General features: G+C 49.1%; 1 protein-coding gene across 4 annotated transcripts in view; it reads right to left on the bottom strand.

Moving 5' to 3' along the window:
- Positions 1-608: 608 nt before the first annotated feature.
- STAT3 (signal transducer and activator of transcription 3) overlaps positions 609-11,806 on the bottom strand; it is a 74,746-nt gene continuing 63,548 nt past the window's right edge. Inside the window, exons 15-24 of one of the 4 annotated variants that reach the window (XM_055320255.1) lie at positions 10,821-10,904; positions 9,683-9,781; positions 9,448-9,583; positions 8,205-8,257; positions 7,894-7,988; positions 7,636-7,775; positions 6,921-7,133; positions 3,706-3,748; positions 3,311-3,423; positions 609-2,651 (exon numbers count right to left, since the gene is read on the bottom strand). In XM_055320255.1, coding sequence (XP_055176230.1) covers positions 2,596-2,651; positions 3,311-3,423; positions 3,706-3,748; positions 6,921-7,133; positions 7,636-7,775; positions 7,894-7,988; positions 8,205-8,257; positions 9,448-9,583; positions 9,683-9,781; positions 10,821-10,904 — 1,032 coding nt within the window. In that variant the 3' untranslated portion in view covers positions 609-2,595. The remainder of the gene's footprint in view (positions 2,652-3,310; positions 3,424-3,705; positions 3,749-6,920; positions 7,134-7,635; positions 7,776-7,893; positions 7,989-8,204; positions 8,258-9,447; positions 9,584-9,682; positions 9,782-10,820; positions 10,905-11,806) is intronic. The other 3 variants (XM_055320275.1, XM_055320265.1, XM_055320283.1) reach the window with 3 other exon arrangements.

Raw genomic sequence — 11,806 nt, 5'->3', positions numbered from 1 at the left:
GGGGCGGCCGCTAATCTCCCCCCGCATCTCGGCGGGCGGCGCGGTCTCCGCGGCGCTCGGCTCCCGGGGAGGGGGAGGGGGAGGGGGCGGGGGCGGGGAGCCGGCCGAGTGGGCGCGTCGACGTCTGCGGATTATCACCGCCCTCGGCCCGGGCCCCGCAGCCGGTGGAGCGTTTCCGTTCATCCCCGCCGAGTGAACTGAAGAGAAAGCGATAATGGAGCAGCTGTGGGAGGGGAGGCTGTGGGGTGGGGTGGGAGTATCTTCACCCCGAGCCCCCTGAGGTAGCGCTTATCTGACCCCAGCCAGGCTGGTGCGGCTGGCAGAGGTCTGCAAGCCCGGGGAGGGGCGCGGGGGAGAAGGCGGGGCTCTGCGGATTGCCCCCTCCCCCGACCCCCCTCCCCCCACCCCCTGCCCTGGAGGCCGCGGGCCCACGTGAGGCGGGGGAGGAGCTGGGGCCCCAGAGGTGGGCTACAGTGACCAGCAGCCAGGGGCACTCAACTGCTGTCAGGACCCAGGCTCCGCCTGGGGGTAAGGCCCCCTCCGAGCTGAAGGGGGTGGAGTGAGGGGGAGCATCTCCAGCAGCCAGACACAGAGCTGCCACACCCGCAGACGGTTCCTATATAACTTTTATTTCTGGAAGTTAAAGTAGATACAGCAATATACAAAAACAAAACCCCACAATAATATAAATTTTTACACTATGAAGTATACATTGGAATTTGATGCGGTGACCAGGACAGCAGCGCACAAACCACTGTGCAGGTAGGTGGAGCCATCTATGGGAACCCTTCAGCTGGGCTGGGGGTGGGCGGGGGAGACGGTGGAGAGAAGGTGGGCAGGTCCTGGAGGGCTCGATGCTTGGAGGGAAGGGGTCAGAACAAGTCTCGAAGCCTCTCAGAACTTTTGCTACACTCAGAGTTTAAACCAGATACACATGCTACCTCAAAGCCATGAGCTTTATAATATCTGCTCCAGAGAAGCCGGGATCCTTGCCCCAGGTCCCTCTAATCTAAATCTTCTCTCAGTTTCTGAGTTAAGCTTATTGTGAAGAGTTGCTGGAGAAGGGAGAGCTCTGTACTACCTACCAACTGTTTCTAGGCTGAAGGACAGGGATGGCCAAGTGCAACCCCTGTTTGTCTTGGAGAGAAGGTCCTCATTCCCTTTAGTTCTGAACCTGGTGAGTGTGGGCAAAACAAACAGCACAGAAACTCTGACCAACCCAGATAAGGTGGTCCCGGACCACACAATCTAGTCAGGCCTCTGGGTCAGAGGAGGCCTGAATATTGGAGACCGCTCAGTGTTCTGAAATGCACAGTAAACGGGAGTTGCTGTGCCTCATCTGGGAGGCCCCAGAGGGGAGGAGACAGTCACCAGCACTGGGGGGAGGCCAGGGTATACACTCCCTCACACAAGGGATAGACCTCGAGTTTATCAGTCAGCCTTTGCCCCTGGGTTAACCAAGTGAAGAAGTGATTAGAGGTGCCTCGGGAAATCACCAAGAAACCGGGATAAGAACCGTATTCCCTGAGCTCAATTAGACCCTTGGCTGGGGCCCCACAGTCTGTGGTGGTCAACCTGTAACTCTCACCTTCTCATTCCAGGATTCCCAAAGCAAACAGGACAAGGGACCTTTAGACACTGGAAGGAGCCCTACACGAGGAGTGGGGGGGGGGGGTCAGGTGGACAGGGAGGAAGGAAGGATCACTCCATCCCTTATAAGGCACCCAGAGGCAAGACCCAGGCTCTGGAACAGGAGCGGAAGTCCAGGGAGATGGGGTGGGGTCCTCTGCCCAGCCTTACCAACTGATAGGCCAACACAGTAAAGGGGAAAACAACAACAAAAAAAAACTTTGTTTATTAAAAAAAAGGTCTAGGTTCAGGTTGTCCTTCAACCTTCCTATTTCAAAACCAAAGGCCAAGCCACAGCTTCAGATGTCTTTTAAGGGTTGGATCTGAAGCCCATTTCAGGATTTCTATAAATTATCAGCCTGAAGAAAGCTGAATGCCTAAAGCACCAAGAAGGCTACTGACTTGTCTTAAATACAGAAAAGGCTATGCTGATACAGTGTTTTTTGCCCTTTAATTTTTTTTTTTAATTTAAAAAGAAACCTATAGGGGCTGTGAAAGTCCTATCTTCTATTTGGATGTTAGCAAGGTTAAAAGTGCAATGCCGGGAGTAATGTAGCTAGAGGCATTAGCTTACAGAGACAGGCAGAGGGATGCACGAGCACCAGGAGGCACTTGTCTAACGACAACACAAAGCTGCCGAGAAAGGAGGGCGGGGGAGCAAGAAAAGACCAGAACATTTCCTTTTTCTCCCACTTGCCACCTCTTCCACATCCCCCGATCACAGTCTCTGAGAACACATTCTTATTTGCATTTAGGTAAAAGCGTATCACCCACATTCACTCATTTCTCTATTTTTTAAAAGTGCCCAGATTGCTCAAAGATAGCAGAAGAAGGAGATTTGAAAAAAAAAATCTGGAAGCACAAAGTTAGAGGAGTTTCAGACGATCTGGGGGTTGGCTGTGTAAGGGGTGATGGAACACAGGTAGGTGCCTCCGTCCAATCTCTGCAGCCTCAGCCCGCCGCTCCTCACATCGGGGAGGTAGCGCACTCCGAGGTCAACTCCATGTCGAACGTGAGGGTCTCTGGGGGGACAGACCAGGAGAGCTCGTTCAGATGCCTGAGCCCAACAGCTGGTGGGGCACACTCCTGAGGCTTGGCCACCACTGCCACCACAACCATCCAGTGTCCTTGCCCCTTATGGCCAAGATGGGGCCCGATAATCCAGATGGACTCTCCTCCCTACAGGGTCTTATCTTCTGGAAGGGCTCAGTCCCCTTCATCCCTTAACTTGTTCCTCACTGTCCATGTGTAAAGAAGATCTAAAGCTGTCCTGTTCAATGGGGCAGCCTGGAGCCACAGGTGGCTACTGAAGATCAAAATGTGGCTAGTGCCAATCGAGATGGGTCGTTGCTGTAAAACACCCAGCAGGTTTCAAAGATTTAGTACACCCTCAAAAAACCTCATTAACTTTTTGTTATGTGTTAAGATGCTAGTATTGGGGATTTATTGGGTTACAGAAAAGATATTATTGACGTTAACCTCACTTGTTTCTTATTGCTATTTCCCATGTTGCTACTAGAAAATTCGCACTCACAGGCATGGTGCGCATTTGGTTTCTAAGGGAAAGTGTTGCTGTACAGCCTCTTTCTACCAGTGCATCGGGGGCCAGCTCTGGGCTGGCTGGCCACACAAAGGGGACAGACTTCCCTCCTAAGGCCCAAGTCTGTCACCAAACACTCACCGAACTGCCCTCCTGCTGAGGGCTCAGCACCTTCACCATTATTTCCAAACTGCATCAATGAATCTAAAGTGCGGGGGGACATCGGCAGGTCAATGGTATTGCTGCACGTCGTTCTGTAGGAAATGGGGAGCAGCAGGAGGGGAAAGGGCCGGGTTGACAAGACACAATGGAGAAAAAAAAAAAAGAACAAAACACACACACACAAGCCATCAAACTCTGGTCTCCAACAGAAAAATAAAAGCTCAAGCTTTTTAAACACGCAAGGTCACTTTGAGTACTACACAGAGCCCAGGGCATTCGGGCCCTTCACAGGGTAGCTCTCACCCAGTGTCCTACTCCCAGGATAACTGAGGACACCAGAAATGAAGGCCAAATTGAGAAGGGAAGCCACTTACGGTGTCACACAGATAAACTTGGTCTTCAGGTATGGGGCAGCACCTGGGAAGAAGAGAAGTGGGACTTACTAATTGCGACCCCACTGTGGGTAGAGGGCAGGAGGAAGCCGGCTGCCTCACGGCGCTGGCTGACATGCATCTCACCTCATCCTGGAGCAGAGGTTGTTTTGAACCCCATCTCCCCTCAGGGCTGCCCACCCACCACCCTGTATGACTTGGGGTTCCAGCGAGGAGCTTGCAGCTTGGCAGGTGAACTTTTTCCATAAAGCCTTCCTGACCTGCAGAGACTTTTCAGCACACCCTGGTCCCACCTGGGCCTAGAACCTTGCGTTCATTCTTTCCCTAGACGATGTGAGCACTGACCTGCCTGCATGTGATCTGAGGACTGTGTTCTGGCCTGGCTGAGTCTTTTAGATAACGTCTCTGCAGGTGGGATTGGAGCCTATGCTGTCTGGGCTCTGATACCACAGGCCTGCTCAGATGCCAAAGTCGCCAAGTCTTGAAGAGAATGGGGAAATTGCTCGTGCTGTTCGGAGAGGCCCAGAGTCACACCTTTCATTCCTAATGGGCATCCATCTGCCTCTACTACTTTTCAGATGAGCTATATTAGTAACTCCCCATTTGGATAGTGAAATCACACAAAAAGCAGCCTCTCTCTTAAGGGAGCCTGCCTGGTGTGGCAGTACCATCCACTCTGGGCTGAAGACAGGGGGCCTCTTTATGTCTTCCACAGCTAAGACATCCAGGGCAAAGCACTTTCTCCTCTAAAAGGGAGGGGAAAAGGGAGGTGCCCATCTCTGTCATTTATAATTTATCTTTTAAAGATTTTATTTGACAGAGAGAGTGCGTATGCATGTGTGCATAAATAGGCAGAGGGAAAGGGAGAAGCAGACTCCCCACTGAGCAGAACCTAATGCGAGGCTTGATCCCAGGACCCTGGGATCATGACCTGAGCCAAAGGCAGACGCTTAACTGACAAGAACCACCCAGGCGCCCCGGTCATTTATAATTCTTATTCCGTAGTTAGAAATGTGAGGACTGGAATAAATGAATTTAGGTGCTAAATCTTTACACCAAGAGGTCAAGGAGCTTGGAGACACTGGCATGAAATCTGAGGGATTCAGGTGAGCAAATCACTTAGGAGGTGTGAGGCAGGGGTGGAGTAGGTGTGGGGTGGGCCAAGAGCAGCACAACTGTAAAGCTTGTGGTTTACAGAGAGACTAAGGAGGCAGAAAGTATGCTGACAATCTGAGAAAAGCCATTGTCAGGGAGTCACTAGACTGCCTTCCAAGGTTATCTGGGGCCAAGAAATAGATTCACATGGTGCAGAATCCAAAGACACTACCCAGGCAGGGTTCTGGTGTCATAAATCCACTGTGGCATAGACCCTGAGGGGAGCTGACATCCCTGACAGAAAAGGATTTAGTTCCTCAGTGATCAGATAGCAGAGAAAATGAGCCTCGGCCTGAGATTCAGCAAGACCAGAAACAGAGGAGAGCCCAGACTCGAAGCGGAGCTATGGCTGCGTACAAGGTTGACAACAAAGTTGTCAACATACTTCATCCAATTTGTAAGGTAAGGGGGCTTTTGTTTCTAAGCGAGGACTTTCTCCTTCAAGCCATTGAGGGGTCTGGTGGAGAAGTAAGGAGGAAAGAAGAGACCTGGGAAGATGATCTATCCCTGGGGCCAAAAATATTTTCATAATGGAAAACAAGAGGAAATGGGCACAGATCCATCTTCCAGAGGACTCCCACTTTAATGCAGGCACTCCCGTAGCACTGGGCCAATCCCCTCATCATGCTCCCACCACACCAAGCCCCCCAGTGCCCACTGCCTACACTCGCCTCCCCAGGAGCTGGGCAGAGCACTCAAGTAATTGGTTCCTTTCTCATGCCTGGGGTCTTGCCCCTGAGAAAACACCGGTGACTATAGGCAGGAAAGGACCTTGCCTCCCGGTCACGCAGGATGGCTGATGATAATGGAGGGCATGGCCTCAGATTGGGAACTTGGATCATGAGAGCAAAATGAGCCAAAGGATCAGCACTTGGACCTAAATGTCCTCTGCAAAAGGAACAAAGAGTAGTGTGTCGAGGCTGATAAACAGATCTCCCAACTGAAGCACGGCTGCAAAGCAAGATAAGTAGCAGACAGGAAGTGAGAGTTAGCTCCCCTATAGTATGAACAAAACCCAGCACTAGAGCAGAGGAAAGAGGGAAGCCAATTATCAAGTAACTCAAATTCCCTCTTCCAAGTCCCAGTCTTCCCCCATCCCAAGAAATTCCTCAGAGGGGATTCCTAGGAAAAGGTGGGTGTGTGCGTGCTTGAGGTCCTTACATAAAAACAGTTTTTCCAGAAGCAACTGGGGTAGGGAAGCTACCCTCAAAGGATGACTTTAAGGAGCCCCCAGAAGGCTCTCTGATTAAGGGAAGTGAAATAAAAACAAAGAATGGCAAATCATAGATTCCCCATCAGGATATGGATGGAGAAGAACCCTGGGAGCCAAAGAAGCAAATTCGGATGGGACAGACTAGCAGGGCCCTCCCTCCGCACTGATGACAACACTAACCCTTACAAGCTTATTGTGGAACAATGTCTACAGACTTACAGAAACACCCGTGCTCTTGCACATTACACAACCACTTATTTCAATCACTCTGCATCCCATCCTGCACCCTCCCACCGGTTATAGGCTCCCCTTCAATCACCACTCCCCCGCTGCCTCTGCTTACAAACCATAAACCACGTTTCAGTGCTGCTAACACTCATTTCCTCCAGAAAGCTTTTCTCCATCCCACTCGACACTGCTCACATTGTTCAGTGATGGGGAAAAGGAAATACACTAGACTCAAGTCTGAGTCGCAAACCTTCCAGCAGCTACTGTGTAAGAAGTGTGGTGCTGGCTGGACATCCTGTTACTAAAGAGTCCTGTCCTCACTCTCACTCTTTCTTGGTGGCAATTTAGATGTTTGGGTGTGTATGTGCTTATTTCTCCCTTTAGTCTGGCAGGTTCCCTGTGGGGCAGAGACAAGTGACTCTGACTCCTCTCTCCAACCCCATCAGCCACCCCACCAAAAAATCACTCATTACAAAGTTCTTTCCCACAAAGAGGAATAAAGATCACCAGGCTCTTTGGGCATTTACCTGTTTGTACACCTGGGATCCTGCAATTTCCCACTTTTCCCAGAATTAAATGCCAGCCTCGGAAAATCAACAACTACCTGGGTCGGCTTCAGGATGTTCCTGGCTCTCTGGTCGACAGTACTTTCCAAACGCCTCTTCCTTAGGAATGTCGGGGTAGAGATAGACCAGTGGAGACACCAGGATGTTGGTAGCATCCATGATCTTATAGCCCATGATGATTTCAGCAAACGACATGTTGTTCAGCTGTTGCTTGGTATATGGTTCCACCGACTGAATCTGGGTCTTACCTGTCATGGGATATTGTAAGGGAAGATAAGGGAACCTATGGCCAGGTAATCTCAGAGAAAACAACCTGATTTATTTTTCCTTGAAAGGGAAAGACTTATGCCAACCTAGCTCCGGAGCCCTGAATATCCTGTTCAGTAACCTGGCACTGTGGAAATGTTCAGTTGGCTTCTGGAGAGACTACCCAGTTGGGTGGTAGGCAATATACCTGAATAACTACTCGTGTGAGATATATTAACAGGGTAGGTAAGCAAGGAGATGAAGAATGAGATTTAAACTGCTAGGCAAATATTAGCCCCTGGAGCAAACAAAACAAAACTGGCAAACAATCCTCCAGTTGAAAGAATTTGGAGAAAAGAAGTCACTGAAGTGTTTTACAAGTCCATGGCAGGGGAGTGCGAAGCCACCTCTGCCCACTAGGGGGCAGTAGGTGCTTGAAACTAGTAGTAACCATGGCGGTGGAGGCAACTGCCACCAGGTGGGGTGGGTGAGAGTCAAACTTACCGCTGATGTCCTTCTCTACCCAAGTGAAGGTGACACCTCCTTCTTTGCTGCTTTCACTGAACCGTAGCAGGAAGGTGCCTGGGGGCTTTGTGCTCAGGATGGCCCGCTCCCGCTCCTTACTGATAAAACCCATTATGTACCTGGAGCCAAAGAAGAGCAACCAGATGTGAGCTGATAGGGTCCCACCACCAGCCTGCTGAGGGAGCAAGTGACTTGTTACACATGTGCACTCCACCAGACACAAAAGTTTCAACCTACCCTTCATTCCAAAGAGCCAGGATATACTTTTTCACGAGGTCAATGATATTGTCTAGCCAAACCCAGAAGGAGAAGCCTTTGCCAGCCATGTTTTCCTAAAGAAAAGAATAATGGGAAAGCCAAGTCTACCCTTCCAGTCTTTTCCTTCCCAGGGGCACCATGCCACCAAAATCCCCAGGCCCATCTCCCCTCAAGTAGGTCCTACTGGCCTCCAGACCATGAGTCTTCAAGCCCAGTGCCATCCAGGACAACCTCACAGGTGTGCATTCACTCCCACTCCCAATCCATAAGGATTTAATAAAGTAGCTTACTTTGCAAAATTTAGCCCACGTAATCTGACACCCTGAGTAGTTCACACCAGGTCCTGAAGGAAAAGAACAAATAAAACAGTGTAATTTTCAGCTTTGAATCAAGATCTTAGGATTGTAACAGAACAAACATTCATACACATCTGTCCCACAATGGGCCGAGCAACCATCGGCTTTCATGTGTTTGCAGGTCCCTACAGTAGAGGGCATGTATGTGCACATACGTGCGTACACTCACATACACCCTCACAAAACCCCATCATTTGATCACCTAAGGGGTTGTTTAGCCTCGCAGAGGTGGTGGATGACATACCAAGTCTCTCCCTGCTACTCACACACCACCTCTTCTTGGTCTTGTGTGGTGGACAGGGGACCAGCAGCACACGGTAATAAGCTGACAGAATTAGAGGGGCAAATTTGGGGACAGCACAGGATAAAGCTACTTATAGTCCAGGTAGCATGTAAAATAGTGCATGAAATTTTTTTCAGGAGAAAAACATAAAAAACAAGCCTCCAGCTTATTGAAGAAACAGACATGGATGTCAAGCTTTCTTTTTTTTTTTTTTAATTTTTATTTATTTATGATAGAGAGAGAGAGAGAGAGAGGCAGAGACACAGGCAGAGGGAGAAGCAGGCTCCATGCACCAGGAGCCCGACGTGGGATTTGATCCGGGGTCTCCAGGATCACGCCCTGGGCCAAAGGCAGGCGCTAAACCACTGCGCCACCCAGGGATCCCGGATATCAAGCTTTCATCTCCACCTTCTAACATGCACTTAAAAAATATCTTCCTGGGATCCCTGGGTGGCGCAGCGGTTTGGCGCCTGCCTTTGGCCCAGGGCGCGATCCTGGAGACCTGGGATCGAATCCCGCGTCGGGCTCCCGGTGCATGGAGCCTGCTTCTCCCTCTGCCTGTGTCTCTGCCTCTCTCTCTCTCATTCTATGTGACTATCATAAATAAATAAAAATTTAAAAAAATATATCTTCCTAAGGTTAGACGAAGCTGTGCTCTGAAAGGGGTGAGGAGTCCAGCCACTAAGAGAAAAGAAATCTGCCTCTTACCTCAGAAATGACAACCACGAGGCAAGCTGCCCCTGCATCCTTCCACTCGCCCCCCAAAGCTGCTGGAGCACATGTTTTCTGACCCCAGCACAGTGCTTTGCTCAGCAAATTTTCCTGAATGAATAGCCCCATGGGCCAGATTCCTTCTCTGAGGAGGGAAGCAGGGAAAAGAGGGAAAATGCTAACCTAAGAGTTTCTCTGCCAGCGTAGTCAACTGCTCGATGCTCAGTCCTCGCTTTGTGGTGGAGGAGAACTGCCAGCTCAGCACCTCAGCCACTTGATCCCAGGTTCCAATCGGGGGCTTGGTGAAAAAGTTCACGTTCTGTTCAAAATGACACATTTGCTCATTGGGATGAGACAGCGGCGCCTGATGACCTACACGAGGGACCACAACAATGGTTTCCAGAGGATGGGCACCCACCTTGGGGTTGCTGGTCAGCATGTTATACCACAGGATTGATGCCCAGGCATTTGGCATCTGACAGATATTGGAGATCACCACAACTGGCAAGGAGTGGGTCTGTGGAGAAAATGGAGAATGAATTGGGGAGGGCCCTCACAGTTTTGAACATCTCTTTAGCCATAACTGCATGTTTGGGAATAAAAGGATGTGCTGTGAACCACACCTACTGTCAACTTTTGGGGAGGAGTGTGGCTGAGTCAGCTCAACACCAAGAGTGGAAAGAATGCCAAACATGGGCCACAGGACATAATTAGGAACTTGAAAATCAGACTTTCTCAAAGTCAGACTCACAGTCCACAGATTCTACATTTAGAAAACCTGGAAGGCATTCTCTGAGAACTGAAGCTACATTTACCCGTTAAACAGAGAGGTCCCAGTAGTCAAAGACAAAGCTTTCTTCGGGTATATCTTGAACTTAAAATCAAGAAAGTTGGTAAAACAGAATGCAAATGCCATGGTTTCCTGTATCCTAAAGACATTGGCTTAAGTCTAAAGACTGTTTTGCTCAAACTTTATAAAGTCAACTATAATTTTTAAATGCAGATTTTCATATCAGGTTTGCTGAAAGCTGACTTTATAGCTGACCCTTGAACAACATGGCTTTGAACTACGTAAGTCCACTTACACGTGGATGATTTGGTTTATTTGATAGAGTACAGTGCTGTAAATGTATTTTCTCTTATGATTTTCTTAGCAATATTATTTTTTCTCCAGCTTACATTATCATAGGAATATATAAAACATACAAAATGTGTGTTAATAGACTATGTTATCAGTAAGGCTTCCAGTCAGCAACAGGCTACTAATAGTTAAGTTTGGGGGGTAGTCAAAAGTTACACAGATTTTCAACTGGGCAGGGGGTTGGTGCCCCTAACACCTGTGTTGTTTGATGGTCAACTGTGCATCTTCTAAGCACCCACGCAAAACTTTACTGGTATACTCTGGAGTTTTTGGAGAAAAACAAGTGAAAACAAACACAGTGCTGAGCAAAGAGTCATCATCACTCTACCTTCTGTAGAAAAAAATGCTAACTACAAGTTCTTGTCCTGAATCATCCCTGCAGACAGCCCTGTCCCGACTCTGCAGCAAAACTCACCTCAAGGTCAATCTTGAGGCCTTGGTGATACACCTCCGTCTCAAAGGTGATCAGGTGTAGCTCCTCAGTGACAATCAGGGAGGCCTACAATAACAAGAAGGACATACACCCTTCCTCAGAGAGAACAGTCCTGGATACTAACAGCCACAGCTGAGGAGAGTGACATGCCACAGCCACACTGTACCATGAAGGGTAATCCACCAGGAGGCCATGGACACGCAGCCAGGGAGACCACTCTCAGTACATATGCCCTTCAACTCTAAGTGCTATGATCTTCAACCTCATCTTTTTTGTTTTTTAAAGATTTTATTAAAAAAAAAAAAAAGATTTTATTAATTTTTTCATGAGAGACACAGAGCGAGAGCGAGAGAGAGAGAGAGAGAGAGAGAGAGAGAGAGACATAGGCAGAAGGAGAAGCAGGCTCCCTGCGGGGAGCCCGATGTGGGACTCCATCCCAGGACCCCAGGATCATGACCTGAGCCAAAGGCAGACACTCAACCACTGAGCCACCCAGGCATCCCTTCAACCTCATCTTTTACAGGTTTTTTTTTTATAATGGTACAGATCCAATAGGTTATTTATAAGATGGGCAAGGCACAAAGAATAACAAAACAATGCAGGGGATCCTTGGGTGGCTCAGCGGTTTAGCGCCTGCTTTTGGCCCAGGGCGCCATCCTGGAGTCCTGGGATCGAGTCCCACGTCGGGCTCCGAGGCATGGAGCCTGCTTCTCCCTCCTCCTGTGTCTCTACCTCTCTCTCTCTCTATCATAAATGAATAAATCTTAAAAAAAAAAACAAGACAAAACAATGCACACCTGTACCCATGATCCAGTTTAAGGAAAAGATCATTACTACTGAGATTCCCAGGGTGCACTTCCCATCCTTGTCCCTCCTCCCTTAGATGTAACTTCTATTTTGTCTTTGGGGTTTATCATTTCCTAGCTTAGCTTTGCTTTGCTTTGCCTGTCTGCCTACCTTCCTTCCTT

This window comes from Nyctereutes procyonoides, unplaced genomic scaffold (assembly GCF_905146905.1).
Source record: "Nyctereutes procyonoides isolate TBG_1078 unplaced genomic scaffold, NYPRO_anot_genome, whole genome shotgun sequence".
NCBI lineage: Eukaryota > Metazoa > Chordata > Mammalia > Carnivora > Canidae > Nyctereutes > Nyctereutes procyonoides.
The sequence above is the reverse complement of the archived record's forward strand: the minus strand, read 5'-3'. Positions and strand labels throughout refer to the sequence as shown.